This window comes from Rhinolophus ferrumequinum, chromosome 18, assembly GCF_004115265.2.
Source record: "Rhinolophus ferrumequinum isolate MPI-CBG mRhiFer1 chromosome 18, mRhiFer1_v1.p, whole genome shotgun sequence".
NCBI lineage: Eukaryota > Metazoa > Chordata > Mammalia > Chiroptera > Rhinolophidae > Rhinolophus > Rhinolophus ferrumequinum.
The window spans coordinates 48,033,115-48,059,288 of NC_046301.1; the positions used below are offsets into that span (position 1 = coordinate 48,033,115).

Sequence of the window (26,174 nt, forward strand, 5' to 3'; positions counted from 1 at the left end):
CGCAAGCGCGCATGGGCGCTGCAGGGCGCTGGAGGGTACCTCGCGTACGGGAAAGAGGCGGAGCGTGCGCCGGTGTGAGCGCAACGCTGGCATTGCGCATGCGCGCGGTTGGGTGTCGCAGTGAGCGGGAAAGAGGCAGACCTCGCGCAGGTGTGAGGGCTGCGGCGGCGGTGTCGGGTTTATTGCGTTCTGCGGCCACCTACGAGCTGCAGCCTCACCTGGTGGTCCGAGTCTGGGCAGTCCTCACGTTTCGGTGGTGGGGTCGGGTTAGTGTGGACCTGGTCACCGGAAGCCAGACCGCAGCGGTCGGACCTCTGGCCTTACCAGCCCCTCAGCTCCAGACCCTGGGGCGGCCCGGCCTCCATGAGGAGCTAACTTTTTTATTTTCTCCAAAATATTTCACGCAGATAATTTAACCGAATTATCCCCTAACAGCTCCAGGCAGACCTGCCTAGTTCCTGATAAGGACAAACGGACTTCAATAACTTCTCTGTCCCAGGTCGGTTTGGGCTTTTCCCACCACCAAGGCTGGAAGGAATTGCTCTGAGGTGGCTCCTTTCCTTTCAAGGTCCTCCGGCATCCCCCGAAGGACCCCCTGACTTTTTGAAGCACTCCAGGTGACCCCTCTAAAGTCCCCAGATGACCCTGAAGGGCCCCCATTGTTCCCTCAAAAGACCTCGGATGTCACCGGAAGGGTCCCAAAAAACCCAGCCTGGAGGGAGGAGCTTCACACAGGCTGCCCCAACTTACGGGCTAGAGCCAGGGTCTCCAACGCTTCCCACGGAAGACACTCCTGCTCCACCCCTGCCTGTGCAGCTCAGATCCTGGGCAGAAGGGCAATTCCCTTTTTACTGTCTGCAGCATGGAGGAGGTTTGAGTTCTTACCCAGCCATGGCCCAAGGTCGCTATGATTCCCACCCTGTATCCTCTTGGGGCCCAACTGACCCTCAGGCAGCCAGATGGGTTGAGGTGGGGTTGGGGGTCTTCTGCCCTCAGCCAATATCACTAGGGTCTACCCAGAGAAAGGGACTTCTTGTAATGATGGTATTTTGCTCATTTTCAGATTTCTCAAGGGAGGGATAAAATGAGTAAGAGGAAGAAGCTTCGGACCTCAGGTATTTGGATGTTCAAGTTGATCTCTTTATTGTTGCTTCTGCTCTTAGGAGGAATTTGGGCTTATTTATTGCAGAAATGCTAACATGATCACACCAGGCTCCTTTAAAACATGATTTAATACCTGCTAGTAAGAAAACTATAAATTATGGAGAAGTCCATAGAGTAGAAAGTGAATGCTTTGTGGAGCTTTCTCCAGCCTCTGGTGGGGTCCCACACAGCCGAGGGAATGCCCTCAGGCTTCGTGGCAGGGTGTAGCCCCCATGCAGGCCCACTCTCAGAGGCCACCCCTGAACGGAGCTTGACATGCTGCAGGGCCATCTGGTGTGTGGATAAGTGCTTTGTTCTGGAACCAAAAACCTGGTTCCTCCCAGCTCTGCTGCTCACTGTTTTGACGGCAGATGACTTACTCTATGCCTGCTTTCCCCCTTCTGTAAATAGGGGATAATAAGAGCACCTCCCAGTGGTTCTCCACCTGGTGGGGAGAGGAATTTGCCCTCCAGAGGATATTTGGCAATGTCTAGAGACTTTTTGGTTTTCACAGTGAGTGTGTGTGTAGGGGCGGCGGTATTGGTATTTAGTGGGTCTAGGCCAGGAATCTGCTCAAAATCATAGAATGCACAGGACAGCCCCCATAACCCAGAATGATCCAACCCCAAATGTCAGTAGTGTCCCAGATATTGGTAGTGCCAAGGTGGAGAACCGCGTCCTAGAGCTCACATGTGGATCAGTATTTGTAAAGCACTGAGAAGAGACTCTACGTAGTAGTACACAAATATATGCTGCCGTTATGATTATCCTTCCAAACTTAAAAAAAAAAAAAAAAAAAAAAAACACCAACTTTTCATTTTGAAATAATTTTGGGCTTACAGAAAGTTGCAAAACTAGTTCAGAGTCCTGTGTCCCCTTCGCCCAGCTTCCCCCAATGATAACGTCCATCACAGCTACAGGATGAGGATCAATCATACAGTACAATATGAAAAAACAGGATGAACTTAAGTACACTACTTCTTCCGAACTTTTTCTGCGTATACACAAATGTAGTGTTTTTTGTTGGAAAATAGAATCATCACATGACATGCAGCTTCCATCTTTCACTTCATGGTGTATCGAGACCATCTCTACCTGTCCATATACACATAGAATTTCCTCGTTTGAAAAGATAAACACCCAGTATTACATAGTATAGCTCTATTACCGTCTCTATTGTCTAAGGTCACTCAAACATCTTAAAAGTTTATAAATGATTTATTTACTTGGTGCTTAATGAACTAAAGGAGTAGCCCTCATTTTTTCCCCAAAACGTGGGACTGAAAAGAAATTATCAACACATTGAAAATATTTTGTTCAGAGATGCGCAACAGGCTGCTTAGAGACACAGGAATTTATCTGACCTTGGAGGGGGAAGCTGGGGACAGCCAGGCCCACCCACAGCAAGTCATTTGGGGCCTCTCTTGGCAATGGACTCCCCAGCTCAGTAGACCCCTGGGCTGGTCCAGAACAGCTGTTTCTGTGTGTCCTGGATGGGGTGGAGAGAGAGGAAGACGATTCTGGCAGGTGGTGAAAGAAGCCCTTTCCCTCCCGATGTCTTTGGCCTTTGGTGTTGAACACAAGGTTCTGCCTTAGTTTTTCTTAAATTAGTCCTGTGGGGACAGATCACAGGAAGGAAATGGGAGGCTCTTAGCCTCTGTTGATATTTTTGCTTTTTATTTGGTACAAATGTCCATTAGCAAAGCAAGCTAGTATTTGGGCATCTTAAGAAACCAAATAAACGAGGCTGCTATATTTTATCTTTTCTGGCAGACCACAAGGTGGGAATGTGTTTGTGTAAGAAACTCATTGGAGCCTTACTCTGGGTGCGGTGCTGGGGTGGGCACCTGAGGGAGGGGTGGGAGGCAGGTTGAGGATAAGAGCAAAGGGTGCAGCAGACTTAGTTCCTGCCCTTGACACCCTCACGGTCTAGTGAAGGGAAAAAGAAAAATTCTTCTCACAGAGAGAGCTAATTAAATACACAGCAGTGAGTTAAAGTTCTGAATGGACACACATGAACCATAACTGACAGAATTAGAAGAAATTACAGGAAAGTCGCTGTGGTCTAGTGGAACACAAACAGCTGAATAAATGCTGGGGAGGACCCTCAGCATTGGTGGTGTTGGGAGGAAAGGGAGGGTGCTTATACAATGGGTTTCTTTCAAGGTGTATAAGGAACTCCAGGAAGATCAGACTTGGATCTGGCTTGTCTTTTGTCCTCACTGCCTGGTCAGCAGCATGGTACACAATAGCTGCTCAACAAATGCTGAAGTACACTTAAGTGCTCAGACTGTGGAGGTGGATATCTGAATCCATTCTGGATTCCTTGGGCTGCATATGCCTCAGCTTTATCATCTATAAGATAGCATAACAGCAGGACTCTACCTCGAAGTTTTATCATAACACACTCAAGTTCTTAGGACAGTGTCTGGCATGGAAATCACGAGTCAACCATTATTATTTATTCATTGAATAAATGATTCTGTTGGGGCCAGATTTGGGGAGGTCTCACAAGCCAGCCACTATTGGCAATTTCTATGTAAGGGAGTTTCCTTCGTCCAACAAATAGATGTTAATAAGCACCCTTAGGCTCTAAATTGCTCTTAGTGATGGGGAAGGTATTGCACAGATACAAGGGACCAAGTGGCAGCTGAGACTTCACTTCCTTAGCACTTAATGACACTGGGTCCCAGTTTTCCCAGGATGTATATTCTTCAGGTGTTATGGAAAACTAGAGTGGTTGGTACATAATTAAGTTGTATCTGTGTTTCCCGGAAAGTGATCTACACGTATTTATTCAGCCATCTATCAAGTATTTATTGAGCTCTGTCAGTGTACTAGATGCTCTTCTAGGCACTTGAGCCCCAGCAGAGAGTGAGATAGATGGATGAGGCCCGTCCTTGCATGGAGCAGGCTGTAGTGGGGGAGACAAATGACCCAGTACATCGACATTGCGAAAAAGCCATGAAGTGAATAAAATAGCATGGGCTTGAAAGAGGATGCTCTATAGAGAAGTAAGGGAATGGCCCCTCTGCAGGGATGTTTGAGCTAAGACCCAAAAAAGTCAGTACACACCTCTCACCACTTCCCCAGAGAGATAGTAGGCTGGGCCAGGTGGTCTCGTGGTTTGATGCAGGCCAGGCCATCTCAGGATTTGGACTCAGTATTGACCAGTCCATAGATAAAAAGCCTTTGAATTCCATAGGCACACAAATGATAGAACCTGGACGAGATTCCATCCCATCTCTCGCTCTCCAGGCAAGCGTCAGAGCAGGGGTTTGCTGCCCTTGGAATAAACCTACTCGCATTGCAGCAGTGGCCCTGCGGCTTTGGTTGTCTGCATGCTCTTGGCATCCCCTACCCCTGTTTCTTCCTTTGTCTCTAAACCAGGAGAAGGAATCAATCCTCTGAAACCCCCAAAGAACCCAAGGCTCAGAGACTCTCATGGCGTCCCCCAGAGTTCTGAGTTGTGCCCTTTGCATCACCCTGAAGAGTCAGAAGGCAGGTCAGGACCTGCTCCCTCTGTAGAGCAGCGTGGGGAGGAACCAGGACAGGCGGCCTCCAGGTAGGTGGCTCAGAACATTCCAGCAAGCCTCCCCATTGACAGTGGGCACAGCACAGCAGCCCAGTGAACAGGATGCAAAAGGGAGGGGACCAACATGACCCATCCAATGCCATGCCTCCCCCCCAGGGACTCGGAGTCTTTGGATTGTGCTTCTCAAAGCTTTCCTCCTGGGACTCTCTATCAAGAAAGGTCAATATTTTAGTCACAGGCAAGGAAAACCTTGAGTTTGTCAAGGTCACTTAGTTACAGAATGTAGCTTGCCCTGTCTGTTGGTCAAATCCATATTTATCTTCCATTCCTTCTTGATCAAGAAGGAGTAGGTCTGCGAAATAACCCATAAAAGAGAATCATTATGTGGTAAGCAGCGTGCTCATAGCAAACACCTTGCACAGACCAGCTCATTCAGTCTCGCCACTGTGAAATAGGGTTTTATCCCCATTTGAAAGATGAGGACTCTGAGGCTTCGAGAGAGCAAATGACTTGCCCGAGGCCAGGGAGCTGGCGCAAGGCAGGCTGCGGTTCTAGCTGTATCTTGCTCCTGTGCTCTTAAACGCTATGGTTTCCCAGTTCCCCCTTTTTTTTTTTCAGGAATGAATGTAATTAAGCAGGTGGGGAAAAAGAAGGAACTGGAGAATAGTTTAGTCTGTCCACAGGGTTGAGCCACCTGTAACTACAGCAGAGTAGAAAGGGATATTGTGAGTTAGGAGAAGGGGGGGTTGCTGCACCCGCAGCCTTCAGAGACGATGTCGTGGATTGGACTGACAAAGTTTTTGAGTGAAAAATGTGGTCTGACAATCGTTTTCAGGGGGTGCGGGGATGTGTCTGATCTCAGGTCCTGGCAGTCTTAGCACTTAAGGCAGCCCTGCTCTGTGTGTGATGTGAAGAGAGGGGCCATGTGTCACACCTAAGGCATTTTCCCAGACATGACAATGCCACTCTGCTCCTCACTCCTGGACAGGCCAGCAGGACTGATGGGGTTATAGCCACTATCCAACCTGCCACTTGTGTCCTTAGGAATAGTCAGTCAGAAGCCACAGAAGTAGGTTCCCACCATTTTGTTTTTGTTTTTTTAAATGTTTTATTAAGAAATACCCTGTGGGGCCGGCCCGGTGGCTTAGGCGGTTAGAGCTCCATGCTCCTAACTCCGAAGGCTGCCGGTTCGATTACCACATGGGCCAGTGGGCTCTCAACCACAAGGTTGCCGGTTCAACTCCTCAAGTCCCGCAAGGGATGGTGGGCTCTGCCCCCTGCAACTAAGATTGAACGCGGCACCTTGAACTGAGCTGCCTCCCGGATGGCTCAGTTGGTTGGAGCACATCCTCTCAACCACACGGTTGCCGGTTCGACTCTTGCAAGGGATGGTGGGCTGCGCCCCCTGCAACTAGCAACAGCAACTGGACCTGGAGCTGAGCTGTGCCCTCCACAACTAAGACTGAAAGGACAACAACTTGACTTGGAAAAAAGTCCTGGAAGTACACACTGTTCCCCAATAAAGTCCTGTTCCCCTTCCCCAATAAAATCTTGAAAAAAAGAAAAAAAAGAAATACCCTGTGCATAGACTATAATAGAAAAAAATCATAAAGCAGAGAAGCTTAACACAATTTTGTTGAGAAATGAAATCTTGCCAGTACCCAGAAGCCACTCGAACAACCCATCCCAAATAAAATTTTCTAACAGACTCGTGCTAGCAGTATATAGACTTATTCTGTCTCCATAACCTCCCCTGGCACAATTCAAGCCTACGCATTAGCATATCTTCATGTTTTATCCTGTTCTACTTCCAGAGTTGAAATCATAAAATTTTGGTTCCAGATTTTTGTCTTTTTTTTTTTTTTTTACAATATACACATCCACATTTATTTAAATATAATCATAACCTCACCAGTGTTTTTTTAAAGATTGAAATTGTAAGAGCAGTTTTAGGCTTACAATAAAGTAGAAGATACAGAAATTTCCCACATACTTTTTTCACACATACATAGCCTCCCCATTATCACTCACCAGGTACTTTTTTTTTTGTTTTAACCAAAGATCAACCTATATTGACAGATTGTAATCGCCCAAATTCCATAGTTTACCTTAGCAGTCACACTTGGTTTTTTACATCCTGTGGGTTTGGACAAATGTATAATGATACGTATCCATCACTACTGTCTCATGCAGAGTATTTTCACTGCCCTAAAAATTGTAGCCTATTCATCTCTCCCCCTGCCCCTGGCCACCACTGATCTTTTACTGTCTCCATAGTTTGCCTTTTCCAGAATGTCATATAGTTGGAATCATATAGTATGTGGCCTTTTCAGATTGACTTCTTTTAGGAATACATGTTTAAGTTTCCTCCATGTCTTTTCATGGCTTGATAGCTCATTTCTTTTTAGCATTGAATATTCCATTGTCTGGATATACCATGGTTTAGTTATCCACTGACCCACTAAAGGACATCTCAGTTGCTTCCACCTTTTGGCAATTACGAATACACCTGCTTTTTAAGACACTTTTGCATATCTGCAACTTCCCTTCCTTAGAGTTTGCAAAGTTGGGGGCTGCAGTGCCAGTCCAAATGAGAATTCTTGTTCTTACTTCAGGAGCCAATGGGATTATAAGGGTAAAGTGCTGCCAGCACAGGAAGCTTGGATTCTAGATTTGGGACTCCACACCCTTCTTGGAGTCAGATGTTCCCCAGGGCACTGCTCCCATCCTCCATCCCACCCTCTCTCATCAGATGCTCCAGGGCCTTCTTTCCAGGAGATTCTGAGCACTACTTTGCCTTTGGACTTCCTTCTCTGTCCCACTATGCACATTGACAACATTGGAGAACTCCAGAACTTCCTGTTTTGTTTTTCTCCATCCAGTTCCCCGGATAAGGAAACAGGCTCTTCCTCCATGCTCCTTGGACAACCAGAAAGGGAGTCAGTTTCCTTTCCTTCTTCCCAGGTGAGCCTTTTTTGTAGCCTTGCCGATGTGCAAACGACACTGCCCCCTTGAGCTGCAGTTCCTGCCTCCATTCATCCTCGGAGCCAACAAGGGCTCGTGAGAGCGTGCCCTGGAGATGGAGGGCAAAGGCCATGTTTGCGGCTGTAGGAAAGAAACCGGTTTTGGTGTTTGGTTTCTTTCAAGACTTCATTCTTCCTTATCTTTATTGCTGCTTTGTTCTTGTATCTGGTTCACAGAACTCAGTTGGGAGGTTTGTCCCCCAGTTTGCAAAACCCAGGAAGACAGTGACAAGACAAGCAGCTACGAGAGAAGAGGACCTTGGAAGTGGGGCCTTTGGCTTGGTAAGACCCTAAAACCGGCAGGCTGAGCCCCATAAATGTGCAGCCTCTTGGCTCAGCCTTGGCAGTGGAGTTTAACTTTGGCAATGGCCAGATCTGCACCTCTCCACACCCCCATTTTGAGTGCCTCGCTCTACAGGTGTCTCTGTGCTGCAGGTGCTGTGCAGGCAGCTCGCGGGCCTACGAGAGCTGCTCGGGACAGCTGTGCCTGCACCGAAGTGCTTGAGTCCGGCACCCTCTGCCCACATGGTGCGAGAGTTAGTAAAACTCAGACAGGAAGCCCATGTTCCGTTCTTGAACCCTTTTGGCTTCCCAGAAGCTTTTTTGTGAGTTGGGTTTGGGGGGAGTCTTACAGTGTCCTCTCTTGTCCTTGCCACCGTCAGCTCTGGGGGTGACAATATCTGGCAAAACACACCCCTTAAAACGGGAGTGGGGGGGTGCCCAGCAGCTGTGTTTATAATCGCCCCCAACTGGGAACACCTTTAATATCTTTCAACAGGTGAAGAATGGTTGAACAAATCACGGTCTATCCAAACCATGAACACAACCCAGTAATAAAAAAGGAACAAATTAGTGACACACACAACTACCTGGATGGATCTCCAGGACATTAGAGGGAGTAGGAAAGGCCAATCCCAAAGGGTTACATGCTGTAGGATTCCATTTACAGAACATTATTGAAATGACAAAATCAGACGTGTTGGGTAGACTAATAGTGGCCGGGGTTGGAGACAGGATGGCCGACATGGGATAGAGGCGAGTGTGGGTACAAATGGCAGTGCCAGGAATCTTTGTGTTAGCATCTTTTCAGTATCCTAACTGTGTTGGTGGAGCCACAGCCTCCGCAAGTGTGAGAACCATATAGAATTTAATATACATACGAATGGGAGAGCCGAATAAAATCGGGGACCTTAGCGATGTCAGCATGCTTGTGATACGGTACTTTTGTTATGTAAGATGTTACCACTGGGGCAAACTGGGTAAGGAGCAAAAGGGATCTTTTCACATTATTTTTCACAACTGCACATGAATGTACAATGATTTCACAAAAAGTTTAATTTTTAAAAAAAGGGAGTGATCGTTTTACTGTCAGTCAGGAAAAGCAGCGTGTCACTTGGCGGACAGGTTGCCAGTGGCTTCACTGAAGCCATATGGACACGCTGTGACCTTCAGTGGTCTGACATTTGCACTGCAGACTCTGACCTTCTCCTAGAAAAGCGGCCCTGATGGGTGCAGGGAGGTGACTGGGGGGGAGAGTCCCCCAGCGCTGAAACTACAAAAGCAAGAGGGGAGCAGCTGCTGTCGGTAGGTACCTAGAGTTGCACACCTTAGTACCTAGGTATTGAATTTATCTGCAGTCCAGTTTGAAGGGAGAGCTGATGGCACGGGTGTGAAAAGAAGGGGGACGTTGGGTTCTGTTGTTTGGGGCATGAATAGCTTGAAGAATGGAGTTGCTGTTAGTTGAGACAGGGAGATTCTCAGGGGCTGCTCAGGAGCCTGTGTGGTTGTGTCACATTGCGGGTGACCAGAAATTGCCAGGTGGAAATGTCAGATACGTGCATCTAGAGGTGGGAGAGCTGGGCTGCAGTGACTCTGCAGGTTTAGGCCTGAGCACGTGGAGGATCAAGCTGCCATCCTGCCCAGGATGGTACTGTGTGTCCCGGGTATAACCAGCCTCTCTCACTGAGCCTGCTCTGGTCATCTTCCACCTCCTTTAGGGACTTTTCATTTCTCTCTTCTTCTCTTTTAACCTTTTATCATGAAATAATTAGAGACTTATAAGAAGTTTCAAAAACAGTATAGACCCAGGTGTCCACTGATGGATGAATGAATAAACAAAATGGAATATTATTCAGCCTTAAAAAGGAAGGAAATACTGATTCATGCTACAACATGGATGAACCTTGAAAACATTATTCTAAGTGAAAGAAGACAGTCACAAAAGACCACATATTTTATTATTCCAATTATACGAGGAACTTAGAGTGGTCAAAAATCATAGAGACAACGTAGAATAATGGTTGCCAGGGCTGGGAGGGGCAGAACAGGGAGTTAGTGCTCAATGGGAACAGAACTTCAGTTGTACAAGACGAAAGCGCTCTGGAGATGGATGGTGGTGATGGCTGCACAACAGTGTGAACGTGCTTAATGCCACTGAGTTGTCCACTCAAAAATGGTTCAAATGGTGAATCTTATGTTGTGTGTATTATACCACAATTTAAAAACAAAACAGCATAGGGAGGTCCCTGGGTTCCCTCCTCTGGCTTCCCCTCGTGGTAACATCTTTCGTAACGATAGTCCATCGCCAGCACCAGGCAGTTGACACTGGTATGGTCCACAGGCCCCCTTGATTTTTATATCCCTGACCTCCATGTGCCTGGTCCTGCTGGGGAGGAGGAGCTGGTGGAAGGAAGGATTCCTGCGCTTCCAGTTCTCCCTTCAGCCCCTGGCACAAAGCTCTGTCCCATACTGGTACAGTAGTTCCCCTTTACCCACGGTTTTGCTTTCCAAGGTTTCCGTTACCTATGGTCAACTATAGTCTGAAAATATTAAACAGAAAATTCCAGAAATAAACAATTCATAAATTTTAAATTGCACATCGTTCTAAATAATGTGATGAAATTTCACACTGTCCTGCCTGGAATGTGAATCCTCCCTTTGTCCAGTGTCTCCACGCTGTGCATGCTTGCTGCCCGGGAGTCACTTAGTAGCCATCTTCATTGTCAGATTGACCGTCACAGCATCGTAATGCTTGTGTTCAGGTCACCTTTATTTTACTTAATGGCCTCAAAGCCATGCATATAACTTGATTACAGTATATTATAATTCTATTTTTATTGTTAATGTCTTACTATGCCTAATTTAAGGCATTCCCCTATGTGTAGGAGAATGAAACATAGTACAGTGATATCTCGGTTTTCGAACGTCTCCGTTGACGAACATTTCGGTTTACGAATGCTGTAAATTGTATGGATCTATGGTATCATTAGATAGTAAAATTCATGCTAAATTTGCAGTTTTAGGGGTTGATTTTAAAGGTCTGGAACGGATTAATCCATTTTGCATTTACTTTCTATGGGGAAACCTTGCCTCGGTCTTTGAACATTTCAGAACTCCAACAGTCTTCGGGAACAGATTACGTTCGAAAACCGAGGTACCACTGTATATATAGGGTTTGGCCCTATCTACAGTTTCTGGCATTCACTGGGGGTCTGGGAATGTATCCCCCGCGGGTAAGGGTGGACTACTATACTGATCCCATCGGTCGTCTGCACAGCATCTGAGACTTGTACAGGGGCAATAACAACTAGAAAAATCTTTAGAGCAGTTGATTGTTGAAAGCCCGAGGCTGAGTCTTCCTCTCTCCACAGGAAACATTGCCAGAGCCCAGTGTGCAGCCAGCAGGAAGCCAGTCTTGGGAGGAGTCCCCAGGTCTCACTGTCCGGGAGGCCAGGGAGCCGGGAGACCAGACCCAGGCAGGTGGCACCTGCTCTGAGCACGTCTGCAACCCTGTAACACTTGTGTCCAGCAGGGCGGGTTCTCAGTCTGAGGTCTCCAACGACGCCTCTCCAGCACGGGAGACAGTGGCCTTGGCCTCAGAGAGGGCCAGCCAGCACCACCTGTTGGAGCAAGGAACCAACTTGCCAGACGGTGGAAGCAGAGAGAGGGGTGGGGTTCCCGGTGCTCGTGGCCAGAAAGGGCTTCAACCGAGCAGTGATGCTGAAGAGAAGGAGCCAGGCGGAGGAGCCCCACAGGAGGAAGATGCCCACGGAGGAGCAGGTGCTGACCAGGAGGAAGGAGACAGCATCCTGGCCACTTGGGACCCAGAGCCCCGATCTGTGGCCCAGGGCCCCCCTCACCTCATGCAGACACTCAGCAGGGCTGGCTGCGCAGCAGAAGGGAGCTATAGTAGCCCAGGACGCTCTTCCCTTATGACCATTGTCCTCACAGACATGAGCACAGACACCACCAAGCCAAAACAGAGGGCTCTGGGGACAGCTGGGCCCGGAGGGCAGGTGAACGCCAGGATGCCTGCCTCTCTCAGTGGGGAGGCCCCTGCTGGAGGCCATCGCGGGGCACTGCTCAGAGGCGTGCCTTTCGCTGGGGAGACCGTAGGAGGCAGAGGGGAGGCAGGGGGGGAAGCTAAGCCCCCTGGTGATGTCCCAGGGGGCCCTGCTCTGGCTCATGGAATTCAAGAGCCCACAACAAGTGCTGGAGGTGTCAGCCCTGTAGCTTCTGAAATGGGCCCAAGTGTTGCTCAGACACAGGTGCCAGGCCGGGATCAAGAAGGGCTGGGAGGTTCGTGTGCAATGCCTTTGCCGTCGCAGCCCTCAGGTGAAAAGGCAGCTGAGTTAGGTAGCCAGAGCCAGGAACAAGACCTTGGGGGGCTCAGTCTATCCCTTGGAGCGTCTGCTCTGCCAATGCACAGAGAAGCAGTTGATAGTCCTCCCCCGGACGCCAAGGCCTCCCAGGGCAGCCCAGACGCTCTTGAAGGTCTAGTAGGCCAGCCTAACAGGCCTGACTCTGAAGATCAGGACGCAGGGGGGATGTCCCCAGCCATGGAGCTCGACTTCCTGCCAGACAGTCAAATACAGGATGCCCTGGAAGCTCCCGACATTGAAACTCCTCTTGAGCAGGTAAGAGCTTCTCCAAGTTACAGCCAGACCATGCCAGGGCCGGCACCAGTGGCCACAAGCCCTCTCCCAGACTGTCCAGTAGTGGGGGGAAGATGGAGTGTGTGGCAGTCTTATACAGCACGTGAGTCTAGGCGTCCAAGTCTTGCAGCTTTCGTGGGTGTGGAGGCCGTGATTTTCTGGAAAGGAAAGACTTGCCTTTCCATGAGGGGCCTGTCCCAAACATATACATGGAATTTTGTTTCTCTGCTGGAATTTGTAGGGACTTTGCTTACTTCCGGGATCTGCCTGCCTAACAGGTGGTAGGAAAGCTGACTAATGAGCCTCTGCCGACTGAGGCATTGACCTGTCAGGGCCGGTGGCAGCCTTGCGTCAGCCCCGCTCCCGGGGCAGGCGCCACATCCCTGGCTGGTGGCACACCTGAGCCTGGGCTAAGTGCTGGCAGAGGTGCCCTGGGAGGTAGGCGGTTCTCTTTCCACACACTGGGTTCAGCAGAGAGGCTGAAAAAGGTTGAGCACCTGCCTGAAGTGACACAACCGGAGGGGAGGAGGCTGGGTCTGCGTCCAGGTCGGCCTGATTCTACGACTGTGCCTCAGCCGTCCTGTCCCGGAATGTGGTGCCCAACTCCCTTTACCAGTGTTGGCCCCCGTTTCTTCAGCCATCCCTGTTGAGATGATTTTTTAAAAGTTCATTCAATGAATGCTTATGGAGAGCCTGCTCTGTGCCAGGCGTGAGCACGTCAGGTGTGGTCCCTGCCCCCGTGAGGTTTTCCAGGCCACTGTTCCTGCCTGCCTCTCCCAGAGAAGCATTGAGGCAGCACTTATACCCTACCATTTTGGCACTTCAGAGTCTTCATGCGACACAGCCCCAAAACAAGCACAGAAGTTCATCTGGTGCCCAGTTGAAGAAAAGCCGTCTGTTCCGAGCGTGGAGGGGAATGTGGCTGGGTTGAGCGAACGTGGGTGTCCCCTGCACCGCCTTCCCGTTTTTGGCCCTCCACAGTGCTCGCCTATGAGGTGATTGCAGACCTGGCCCTCCCTGCCACGTGTGGGCGGTGGCTCCTCATGCCACCAGTTTCGTGATCACCAGACAAGCAAGATCATGGAAAGTAGGTCACAGTGCAGTTTAGGCCCAGAGTTTGAACACCGTCACCTGGATAGGTAGGCGTTCAGGTGCTGGCAACAGCTGACATTGGAGAATTGGAGCCTTGTTTCTTGAAAACTGCAAACCCTTCGCTTGGAAAGAAATGCCGTCTATGTTACCCCCAATCCCTGGTCTATGGGGCAGTGGCTAAGGGAGAAGGCTGGTGAAGCAGTAGAGACATTTGGTGGCATCCAGCATGCAAAGGAGTGAGCCGTTTCCAGACAGGTTGCCAGACAGGCTGCCAGTGACTGTGTGCTTGGAAAACGAGGAGTCTGCAGTGTGGGGTCCCTGGACAGACAGCCCGTGGTCAGACCTGAGAGGCCCCCAGAGAAGTAGGTACTGCCTTGACCAGGCGGCCGATGCCCAGGCATGTTTGATTTCGACACTGGGCGTTCCCGAACAAGTCAGGGCAACCAGGCGCAAGCAGGTTCCCAAGGGAAGGTTCTGGATGGTACTTGGCAGGAAGGCCGTGTGGTCAGGGACCCTTGGGAACAGAGCGCAGATGGATGGAGAGCAGCAGTGCTACCTCCCGCCAACGGGCCCTCCACCTCACCAGCCACAGCCGTGAGCACGGCTTTGGAGGAGGCCCCTCGGAGACTCAGGTTCCACAGCAGTGACAGACTGGTTTCAAACCCAGGTCCCCTCACGGGAAAGTGCGGTGTTTTCTCATAACAGCTCCCTTGGGGTGTGACACGCCCTGAGCCAGTAGAGCCTCTGTACAGTGCTGAAGGAGCATCATTTCAAAAGCTGATTGTGGGTCCCTCAGGCCTACAGCAGTGGCCCTGGCATATTCAGTGTGAGGACCACATCTGTGGTGACATTTACACAACCCTGGTGGGAGGGAGGATAGTCCTCATGGCCAGGAACAGTGGGGTGAGTTGGGTGAATATATGACATCGAATTGTGTTTTAAGTCAGAGTCGCCTCCATGAAATAGCCAGATGCTAGGAGACGCTGCGTTGTTTACAGCAGGTGTCCCAGCTGGCACTGCTGGCATCTAGGGCCAGGTCGTTCGTTCTCTGTGGTGGGGTGGTCCTGCGCACGTAGGGCGTGGAGCAGCATCCCTGGGCTCCACCCCTCCCCCAGTGTGACAACCAAGACATTGTGAGGTGTCTCCTGGGGGCAGAGTCATCCCCAGGTGAGAGCCGCTGGGCTACCGGCATCTCTTCATGTCTGTTCCTTTGGATTCAGAGACGCCTTTGCAAGTGCAGCTCAACCCTTCCCCCCTCCCCCCGTGCCCATCAGGGAAGAGGGGCTCCATTTGGAAAGGGCGTCCCTAGAACAGGTTCCCCACCCCAGGACTTTGGTCTCCTTAGAAGAGGCCTTGGGCAGGCTGCCCCACCTCAGCCTTTTTGCCTCTTTCAGAGATGTACGAGTGTATCACCTCCATGATTGAGCTTGACATTTTCCACAAAAATTAAACCACCGTTGACATTTAGAAACTTAAGCTCCTCGGGGTTATCTGGCTCGCTCCCCTATTAATTATGAATTTTTCCCTTGCAATATATTTTCAAAATCATTTTCTGACATAAAATGCATGGCTTATCTGGCCAACCTCTTCTCCTTGACACCAGATGCCCACCTTGCTGCAGTGGCCACCACTAGGGGTCTTCTCTACCCTTCTGGACGCTGTAAGACAAGCGGGAAACAGTGCTGTAGCATAGTTGTCAGGGACAGAGAAGTACGGACAGAGCCACCTCCAGACACAGATCAGTCTGTCAGAAGGTGCAGGCCCAGGGGAGGACCCCAGGGTCAGGCCCAGGGTTGCCCTGTCAGCACTTTTGCTGAGGGGAGAAGGCACAAGCAGCCCCGGCTGGTAACGCAGGTCTGGGTGTCACTTCTCCTCTGCAGGAGTGCCCGCTTTGGTGTTGCCAGTGTGGCCAAGGGGATGTGAGATGTCCCCTGCATGACTTTTCATTCCCTGTGCAGGGCTCGCCCAGCTAGACTGTTTATACCTGTGCTCTCTTTCCAGTTGTTTCCTGCAGGGAGTGGCCTGGGTCCTTGCTGGGCTGGCACCCGTCCACTCGCCGATGGAAGCCACCTTACCAAGGCCCAGCCCAGGTAGGCTGGGTGGGAGGCTCCCAGGGACCCTTGCGTCAGTGCAAGGCCTCCCTTTGTTCCTGGGGGCCGGGGGGGTAGCACGGCTTTTCTGGCACTGGAGCCCCCATGCTCTCCCTCCCCCCACTCCTATCAGCTCCCATTTTGCCATTGAGGGTGATGAGGGAGCCCCAGCTCCCCAATCCAGTAAGGGAGCTGAGCCCCGTCTTTCCAACTGCATGCGTCCCTGGCTCCACACAGGTGGAGAACTGGTGACCAGCCATTTGCACCCAAACCAGCCTATCTCCCCAAGAGCCCTGGGTGGTGCCCCCCACCTAGTTCCATGGTTTGTTTGAATGTAGTATGTGCGTTTTTCTGGAGAGAGTGTTCAGAGCTTTCCCTGAATCTCCTCAGAGGGGGAGGCGACCCTGACAGGGCTAAGTACCATTAGCCAAGACCATCTTGGGCGGTCCCAGTTCTGACACACAGTGGGCCCTCCAGGCTCTCTGATGCATCCTGTCTCCTCACTTCCTAACGGCTCTGTGCTCCTAGGCAGGCCACCAGTGCACTGCCCCTCCACCCACCCCGTGTGTGTGTGTGTGTGTGTGTGGGGGGGGGGGTTCTTTCCCCTCGCCCCAGACTGTCACATTCCGTCACCTTCTGTCCTTTCTCCCAGCCCCGCCGGGGATGAGCACCGTCCTCTCCTGTTACCTCGTACTTGAACCGGCTTCTGCAGAGGCGGCAGCTTGTCAATTATTTATGGCCAAGTTTCTGTTTCTGTCTGACAAGTGTGGAGGAGGGACTAGGGGTGCAGCCCTTGGCCAGTTTCTCTCTTCCTTCTCTTCATCCCGCTCCTTGAGGTAGAAGGTGGAGCGTTTTTGCCTCCTGCCCTTGTACTCTGTCACTAGTACCCGATGTACCACTTGTACACACACACACACGCACACACGCACACACGCACGTACACACCCTGCACGGGAACCAGAGGCAGTTTAGTCAAAGGGGTCCCACTATGGTTTGAGCAAAGAGGAGGGAGATTCGTGTCTCAATCTCTGATGGCCTCACTGGGCCGATGCAACCCCACATGGAATCTGGAAGCGCCCAGGGCAGGTCCTGGGGTTGGTGACCCATGGTTGAGTGAGAGACACTAGAGAGGCTAAGGCCTGAGCCAGCCAGCCACCTCGGGGTGACCGAGGCAGGTAGAACAGAACCAGAGATTCTGTAGTGACAGCCCAGGAGGTGCTGCCAGGCCTGGGTGTGGTAGGCTTTGGGGAGAGCTGTTGGTGGGAGGCCAGGGGGGCCACCCTCTGCCAGCACTCGCAGGCCGCACACATTAGACAGCGGGGTGCTGCAGCACAGCCACCCCTCTCAGAGATGTTAACACCATCCAGTTCCAGCTCTTCCAGGAACTGCCCTGGGCACTGTGGGACAGGACAAAACATGGAGCTTTGATCTAGTGTGTGTCGGGTGGAGCAGGCGGGCTGAGAGAGACAAGCAAATTAAGTAGATGGCCCAGTGTTAGGGAGAAAAAGACTGGGAAGGGGGTTACAATTTTAACTCAGTGATCAGGGAAATCCCATTCCTCCTAAGCCCCCAAAGGAGGAGACATTTGGGAAAGAACATTCCAGAGCCCTAAGAAGTGCTTAGGGGAAGGCAAGGAATTAAGTATGTCTGGAGCAGGGAAGAGGGACAAAAGGGAGGGGATGGCATCTGGGTACCTGGCAGAGGGTGCAGTGGGCCAGTTTTCCATTTTCACACACCCCCAGGCTACATGGGAGACAAGCTGAGGGGCAAGAGCTGGGGAGCCGGGGAGCCTGTGGCAACAGTCCACCTGAGGGCAGCTGCAGTGGGGAGAGGTGGCTGGATTCTGGGTGTGCTTTTGGCAGAAGAGCCAACTGGGTTGGCCGTCAGAGCCTTTGCCCGTGGTGGCTGAGTATCTGAAAAAGCAGGCAGCTCAAGGCCCCAGCGAAAGCCCCCAGGATGGTGTTTGGCACAGCTGTGTGCTGAGGTCGGGCCTCTCGTCTTCCATTCTCGCCAGCGCCTACGAAGGGCTCAAACCCTGCGAAGCTCCCAGGATGGAGGATGCAACAGACACTGTTCGCGGTCTCGTCATCGAGCTCTCCAACCTGAAGTAAGGGCTGGAGCGCGGCGCGGATCCACAGGGAACACAGGACACACAGCAGGCATGGGGCCCAGGGGGATGGGGGTGGGGGGAAACCAACGGGGCAGCAAAAAGGATGACCCCCAGGGGCCCAGGCCACCCAGCAAGGGGCTTCCCCATCCTTTGCAGAATGGTTAGGTTCTGAGGAGGGGCTGGGACGGTCACAGCCTCCTCTGTAACAGGCTGCTTCTTACTGTGCATGTGTGTCTGCATATGCCTGTGAGTGTGTGTGACGAGTGTGCATGAGTGTGTGACCAGTAGTGTGAGGTGCATCCTGCTCTGGCTCACTCAGTGCTGTTTCTGCGCAGCCGCCTGATCATGACCACTCACCGGGACCTGGAAGCCTTCAAGCGCCTCAACTACTGGAAGGCCAAACCTGTGGTGAAAGCCCCCCTGCCCCACACATCAAAGGGGGCCGGGACTGTCCCTCATGGGGAACCATCCTGGAAGGGCTTGTAGATGCTTCTAAACAGGGAGCTGGGGACCTACCCCTCCCATGGATGTGCGTATTTCCTTGGAGCCCTGGCCCCCAGAGGTGCCCGATGTTCCTGCCGAACAGCTGGCAACAGTCCCTCAGTAGACCCTGAAAAGCCTACAATCCCTGATGCTTCCCCTGGTATTTTGTTACCCCCAAGATGCTCCAGCAGGTCCTAGTGGGCCCTGCTGCATATGCCTGTGAGTGTGTGTGGCTGAAGGGAAACTGCCCTTCAGCCAACCTGGAAGTCAGCTTCCCCTGGGAAACTCTGGCGGCCCCTCTGAGTCTACATCCTCCCTCTGGAGTCTGTATGGGGAGGGAACCTGGAGGAGGCGGGCTGGAGCCCCAAAAGCAGGGCCCAGAGCCGCCCAGATATTTATCTGGGTTTGCAAATTTTGGCTCCTTTAAATGTGGTTATGGCAGGTTCAGAATTTCTTTCCTGGAGGAGAAAAGGGCTCCCTTTGTTGCTTGTATGTTTGTCTTTCTCCAGATTTCCATTTTATCTCTTCTGGGAAGACCATTAAATGATTCTCTAGTGAAGCCCCAGGACCTGCTGTTTCAGGGTTTGGAGTGTTCATATCCCTTGACGTTCTGCCCACAAACCTCTCTAATCGCCTCTTTCCCCTTTTACTTCGTATCCTCCCTGGGAAGGCCAGGAGCTACTGCTGGGACACAAATCAGGGGGTCCCTGCAAGTTCCCAAGTGGGTCGGATTCCTCAGGAGCAGCTGCTGTGTGTGCCCATGGGGCTGCACACCCCATCTCTGGGTCAGTGAGACCACAAGACGTCCACCTGGAGAGTTTGCTTTCAGTGCTCAGTGGCCTCACCTGTCCTCTGTGAGACATGCTGCTTCGAGGTCTCAGCCTGGGAGGAGGCAGTCCTGGTACGAGGGCGGGCGCTGCACAGCTCATCCCCGCAGGCCTGACCATTGCCCCCATGGCAGCATCACAAGCAGCCCCAGCCACTGCCGTCAGATCCATTTCCCAGAAAACAATGCTTCTGTCAAATTGGTCACCGCCATATGGACTGGACCTGCCCCTTTATTACTTGTTCTGTCTGTGCCCCCCCCAGCACCCAGACTCCTATGGCCATGGCAGGGCACCCCTCCTACTGCCTTCTTATACCCAGAGAGACCCCATGCGGGAGAAGAGCGAGTCGGGTCCGGGTCCCCCACTGCCTTTCCTTCCTTGACGCTATCAGGGCATGCCAGTTAGTCCGGCTCCCTCGGTTGAGTGCTGGCAGCTCTCGCTTATGCCATTAGCAGTTTGAAACATCTGGCGGTTGCTGGGATGTCGTGTCCCCAGCTCAGTTTGAAGACCCATGGGGCTGCTAAGAAGCCCTCCTCTGTGTCGTTCTGCTCCTATCTCCCCTCCAAGCCTAGGCAGCAGGCTGTCTACAAGGACAGGCTCCCATCCCAGGCTCCCCTCCTTGGTGACCTCAGGTCCCAGTTCAAGGGCAAAGGGGACCTGCAAAGTCCAAATCCTGCCACTACCCAACACTGAGAGCCTGTGTGGGCTGGGGGCAGAGGCCAGCTCTGGGTTTGGGGGAGGAATAGGGATAGACACCTACTGCCCCCTGGAGGCCAAGGAAACAAGCTCTGGCAGCAAAGGGGGCAGATGGGTGGGGGCTCCTCTGAGCGCAGCCTCCCAGGAGAACTGGATCCCGATCCCGAGGTGGGGAGGGATCTCCATCTCCTTCCCACTCCTGCCCAAACAGACCCAACTGCTTTCACAGGACCCCACAGGACACAGCCCCATTCCTTGCCCCCACCCCCAGAAGTCCTTCCCTTGCTCTGAAGTTCCTGGCATGTGACTCCAAGGCCCCAGGTTGCTGGGACATTGTGGTGTAATTGTCTCTCCACTTTCCCCCTCAGATCAGGGCTCCACCCCCAGCATGGGGGATCCCACCTATTTGGCATGTTACTACGTGTGGAGCGGCTGGGCATTTGAGGACATCAAGCGTCAAAGAAAGGGCCTACTGTGCTAACCCAGCAGCAGAGTGTGCAGCCCAGAAGTACCTGGAAAGGGGCAGTGACCCCGCAGAGTCCCACAGTTGCCCTGTGGTACCCACTCCCTTATCTCAGTTCACCCCAGTGCCCCCGTGGGGAACAACAGTCAAGAAAGTGGGGGTCAGAGTAACAAGTGTGGCTGACACAGGAGAGAAAAGAGGTGCCCCAGCCCCTCCGGAGATGTTCCTGCTACCGTGACCCAAGACCAGCCTCGTCTGACGCTGATCCATTCGTAGATTTATTGAGTGCTGACTAGGTGCCCAGAGCTGGGGAGGGTGGGCAGGGGTGTCCAAGGACCACCACACGGCTCTATCGGCTGTGCTCCCAGGCGCTGCTCCCTCACTCCAGCCCCAGGCTTGGGGGAGTGTCCGGGGGCAGGTCCTTGCCAGGTGCGTCTTCCCCAAAATCCAGCCTTCGTTGAGTCAGGGTCCCCAGGCCTGGGAGAAGGCAGCATCCCCGTCCTCCCTGCAACTGCTTCCTAAGTGGAAGTGGAGGGACAGCAGGAAGAGGGTGAAGGTCCAGACGACTTCCCCGCACCTTTGGAACCTGGATTTTAAAAGCAGAGGAGGGAGGCAGGAAAAAAACAGTATTAGGTGATGAGTCCAGGTTCCCGAAGTACCAGCTCAACCTGCAGAGCTGCCGAGCTCTGGCTCCATCTGGAGGCTGCTTCTGGAACAGCATCCCAATCTCATTCCTAAACGAGGGTGGCTCCGGGAGGGAGCCCGGCACAACGCAGAAACCCACTGGGGACTGCCCGTGCTGCCCCCTCGTGGCTGCAGAGCTCCCGGGAGCCGGGATTTGTGACATCCAGACTTAGGGAGACCTGCACCATGCAGCCCTTCATTGCCAAGGGAGGGCTCCCTCACCCTTCACTCCACAGCCTGGGAGGTGAGATTTCCTGCTCCTTCCGAATTAAAAATGAGGATTCTGTAACCATCATCTCTGTGTCCCCTCAGCTTCCCGCATCTCCAAGTTGGACCTCTCAGAACTTCCCAGGGATACTAGTATCTGCTCCGGCAGGCCGTCTTTCACTCTTTTAACAAACGTTCACTTTGCGACTGCCGAGGAGGGGCGGAGTCCTCCTACAGGGTCACCTCTCCCAAGGAGCTCACAATCTAATGGGGGAAGCAGTACCCACCCTTGGCACCCAAATGGGCAGCGACACCTCCCCATCATACCCACCTCCTCTGTTGGCTGACTTCCCGTAAAGTCACTAAAAGGGATTTGTCCTTTAAAACCCCAGAGGAGCTGAGGTCTTTCACATCTATAATGGTAACTGCTCCCATTGAAGCCCAAGCTACTCAAAGACTGCATGGTCCGTGGCCTGGCAGCATGGCGGCCTCATAGGGAGCCAGTTAGAAATGCAGGTGTTCAGGACCTACCCAGACCTGCAGAATTGAAATCCACATTTTTATGAGCCAGATCAGGGTAACCCCACATGGTGGGCCGTGCAGGTGAGAGCAAGTTTCAGACCTCAGGGGGGCTCCAGTTGCAGCTCTCTCCTAAGCTGCAGGTCTAAATGCCGTCCTGGGCTCCTCCTCACACAACAAACTTGTAGGGCTCCCCCTCCCAACCTGACATTCCCTCCTGCCTGCCTTGGACACCTCTACCCGAAAATCAGGCTCTTCCAAAATCCTCAAATCCGTCCCCACAGCCAGCTGCCTAGGCCTGGTCCAACACACTCTTTGCACACAAACCTGGTCTTATCCCTTCCATGGCTCCCTAGTGCCCAAGTTCAAACTCTTTAACGTGACCTGCAAGGACCTATAGAGCCTTGGCCTGTCCCCAAATCTCTGACACCTCCCCCTCCACCATACAAGCATAGACACTCCGTCCCTAAGTTCTTGAATAAGCCCCAATGCCTGGGCCACACTTCTAGTACTCCACCAAACTGACTTAGGCTTCCAAAAGTCACTTCCTCCAGGAAGCCCTCCTGGACCCCCTCGTCTGGATCAGGTGCTTCCTCTAGACTCCCCCATTCAGCACCTATCACCCTGTGTTTTAACTGCTGCTCTCCCATTTACCTTGCCCACTGCTGGCCCAGTCCAGTGCTTGGCACAGAATGGGCACACAAATTATTGGGCAAACGAGTGAAGAAATGAGGAAGCTAGAGTTCAGAGAGTCTGAGCAACTTCTCTCAGGCCACACAGCTCCTCGGTGCCAAACAGTCCAAGTCATTGCTGTACCTGTCTGCAGATCCTATTGCTAGTCCCCATGGCCTCCCTGCCACATAACCTGTGCCTGGGAAAGGACGGCCTTTCAGAGAGGGAGAGGCCCTTGCCCAAGGCCACGCACCAAACTCAAGCCCCAGTTTACCCACATTGGGCAACACTTCTAGAATACTGTCCTAAGGTTTCTACATAGATTCTCTCCCCCCAGCCCTCTGAGGTGGGTACTGGGGCTAATCCCACTTCATAGAGGCAGAACCCCTCCCTCCACAGCCGATTTCCCCAGCCACCTGCACTGGTTCCTCCTGCTCCTCGGTGGTGACTGGAGTCCTGTGTCCTCGCCTTGTCAGGCCGGGCCAGCCTCTTGCCAGCGGAGTTGCGGGTGGTATAGCTGTAGACAGAGGTGTAGCCTTGGCCGGTGAGCGGGCAGAAGCGGCGGGTGTGGGCGCGATCACGAGTGGCACCACACTGAGGGCACACGTAGTCTCGAAGGATGGGGCACAACACTCGGCCTTCCTCGTCCTTGAGCACGTGAGACTGGTAGATGGCTCGGGACTCGCCGTTGTGTTTGCAGAAAGAGCACAGGCGTTCAGGAGCTGGTGAGGATTCTTGGCTGGACCTCTGATCCTCTGGTCCTGGTGCTGGTTCTGGCTGGGGATCCAGCCTGGTCTCAGGCTCTTCTTCCCCACGCAAAGCCCCCACCAAACGTGCCAAACCCAGGTAATCTGTCCACGGGTCAAAGGTCCCCATGGCTGGGTAACATGTGCCAAGGGCAGAGAGAGAAGAAACCCTGCCTGCTCCCAGTTAGTCCTTCTCTCCTTCCTCCCTGCCCCTCCCTGCCCCACTCTGGAGCCTAGGAGTCTGGGCTGTCAGTTCCCTCCTTATACCTCCAAGGGGGTGTGAAAGGGGAGGAACAGGCTGTGGGAGATTCCTTATTGTCACAGGAGGGCTTGCTGCCGCTCCCTGTAAATGCACCTGCCAAGGAGATGCATCTCTGAGTGGGGGCAAGGGTGTGTGTGTGACAGAACATAGTCTGCAGGGGGTACCCACATTTTGGAGCTACACACCCTACCCAGAGGGCACTGGAAGGGCTACCCCCACTCTTCCTTAGAGAAGGCCTGCCACCTTGCCCCACAGGGTTTTGGGGGTGTGGGGTGTTGGAAGCCTGCCCCCAAGACAAACATTGCTGTAACTGGTAACTAGTAACTGCTTTCTTCCTTTCCCTGGGCTGGGGGAGGGGCCGGTGCCCCTGGGCCTTTTGGGGAGGGAAAAAAGCTGCTGATTTTTTCCTGCTGAAAAAAGCTGTCTCTAGAAGGGGGATGGAGGTACAAGGACCAAGGCCCTCAGCTTTGGCCTCCAAAGCTCTTTCACACCCATTGTCTCAGTGGAACCCCATTTAATGGATGAACAAACTGAGGTGTGAAGCCACCTGCCCAAAGGTTTATTCACAAAAACTTAACAAAACAGCCTGCCTCTCCCATCCAGTCACCCAAGTCTAGGAGCTCCCAAGGCTAGGTGCTAGCAAGGCAGCCTGTGCTGGCTCTCAGGTGGAGAGAGTGTGAGATGGGGAGGTGGGGGAGAGCAGAGGTACAGGTTGATCTAATGGGGAACCCCCAGCATTCACCAGCACCGTGATCCCCCCTCCCTCAAATAAAACCTCAGCTTAGTCTCAGAAGGTAAAACGCGCCCAGGAATCACACATGTGGCGCACAGACATGCAGTTGGCACCGAGGGAGGGAAATTGAGGGTAAAGCAGGGGTCTGCAGGCACCGGGCAAGGAGAGTGAAAAAGCTGGGCCCAAGACTTAGACACACAGAAGAGTGGCTACGCTGCCTACCCACCCCATTCGTTACTGCAAGAAAGAAAGATTCATTGAGCCCTCTGCAAGCAGGGCTCACCACTCCCTTTCAGAAAGGTTTTGCAGCTGCCCAGTCCCCCCCCCCCCCCCCCCCCCGCCAGGGTGTCTTCCCCAAATCCAGCTTCCATCAGGATCCCAGACACCAGCCCTCCCCAAGGGGTGAGAGGCCAGGGTCAGGGCAAGGTACAAGCTGAGCAATTTGGGGGAAAATCCATGATGGATCTTGTTCCTCAGCCCAATCCCCTCAGGCTGTGTGCGGCCCAGCCACAGTGACATTCATCCCTCGGTGGGTCTGGCCTCCGTCCTCACAACCCACCGACAACAATGAATGTTGATTGTGACCTTCGCTGTGGCCTACAGGTCGGACTGGCCCCACCCACCAAGATTTGGAAGGTGGGGGTTGCGCTGGGTGGATGGCAGTTCCAGGCCTCAGGGTCCACTCAACGGTCGATGGTTTGCCTGAGCTGCCCAAACTCACCGACAGGTTGAATGTTCCCCCAAGCCCTTGGCAACTTCTTGGGGTGGGGATGGGTCCCAAAGTGGAGGGTGGGAGGCAGGTAACTGGAGAGGTGAGGGAGGGATCTATGGAGTCATTAAGTCAGCAAACAGTTAGTAGGTGCAACTGTCTGCTCCAGGACCTGCAAAAGCACTAGATTAGTATAAATAATAGTAACAGTAGATATTTATGTAGCCTACATTGATCTTGTACTGGGTGTTGGGGTCCCTTCATGCATTTACTCAAATCACCTTCAAATGGCCCTGGAAAGTGCAGGTGACACCCATTTGTCAGTTTAAGAGACTGAGGCCAGGGGCACAGCTCTTAGGCCACTGGCTCCGATGCAACAGAGATAAACAAGTCATTTAAATACAATGTATACCTTCTGTGAGCTTCACCAAGTTCCCTGGCCCCAGGATCCTTTATGAATCACAACAACCCCTGGGAGTCATCAGTGTCTCCATTTTGCAAATGCAGGGCCTGCAGTGCCCCCCCCCCCCACCACCAGACCCACCTGCCACCTGCAGGTCCACTTGCCCACTGGTCAAGGGAGAAACAAAAGGACAAGAGGGGTGACCGCAATCCTCCTGCAAGTTCTCAAGGCATCTGAACTCAGGCTCTTGGTAATGTGAAGGTGCAAGGTCGTTCACCCTCGTACCTCAAAATAGGCAGCAGTCAAATCGCTGCTCTGACTCCGACCGTGGCAAGATGTTGCCCGCCCCCCATTTCCTCCCGGTAAAACAAGCCCCCAGTCCCGCCCTCCAGGGGCCGCGAAGAGTTGGGCTCCCGGCCCCTCGGGTGTCCCCACGCGCAGTCTTAGGGGAGGCCGCCCTCCACCTGGGTCTAGGGACCACGAGGACGGCCTGGGGAGAGTCTTTCAAATTTTCAGTCCCACCTGAAATTAATTTAAAAATGGTGTAACACACACACACAAAATTTCCAGTCCCCTCCCATTTCACTCAGGGGAATATGGAGCCCTAAAGAACCCCTTGGCGTAACCCTAAGGCGGATCAAGGACCCCAAGTGTGTGCTAAGATTGAATGAACCCCAGAACTCCCCTGGCAGAGGGGGCTTGAGCCAGCAAAGCCCCCTCCAAGCCCTGCCCCTGAGACACCACCCAAGTCTGCTCCGGGAGACCCGCCCCTCGAAAACCACCGACCCTGGCCCCTCCCCAAGACCCGCATTCTTAAAGCCCACCCACAAATCGTCCCTAGGA

The 26,174-nt window shown here is 52.7% G+C and overlaps 2 protein-coding genes across 10 annotated transcripts; one reads left to right on the forward strand and one right to left on the reverse strand.

Annotated features, from left to right (window-relative positions):
- The first annotated feature begins 34 nt into the window (after positions 1-34).
- Positions 35-18,971, forward strand: BRME1 (break repair meiotic recombinase recruitment factor 1). Of its 9 annotated transcripts, none has more exons than XR_004425616.1 (10): positions 35-150; positions 436-617; positions 1,064-1,115; positions 4,534-4,708; positions 7,561-7,642; positions 7,879-7,983; positions 11,352-12,617; positions 17,832-17,924; positions 18,263-18,616; positions 18,650-18,971. XR_004425616.1 is itself a non-coding variant. In XM_033134717.1 (9 exons), the coding sequence occupies exons 2-9, from the start codon at positions 1,085-1,087 to the stop codon at positions 18,411-18,413; spliced, it is 1,992 nt and encodes a 663-aa protein (XP_032990608.1). In that variant the 5' UTR covers positions 159-499; positions 1,064-1,084; the 3' UTR covers positions 18,414-18,542. The 9 variants fall into 9 exon arrangements, 1 of the variants encoding a protein (XP_032990608.1); XR_004425615.1 differs by having other exon boundaries at positions 436-499; XR_004425617.1 differs by having other exon boundaries at positions 97-150; positions 500-617.
- A 976-nt stretch (positions 18,972-19,947) lies between these two features.
- On the reverse strand, positions 19,948-24,520 carry NANOS3 (nanos C2HC-type zinc finger 3). The gene is made up of 2 exons (XM_033133400.1): positions 22,895-24,520; positions 19,948-20,982 (listed from the first exon to the last, which is right to left on the reverse strand). The coding sequence occupies exons 1-2, from the start codon at positions 23,352-23,354 to the stop codon at positions 20,915-20,917; spliced, it is 528 nt and encodes a 175-aa protein (XP_032989291.1). The 5' UTR covers positions 23,355-24,520; the 3' UTR covers positions 19,948-20,914.
- Positions 24,521-26,174: the final 1,654 nt, after the last annotated feature.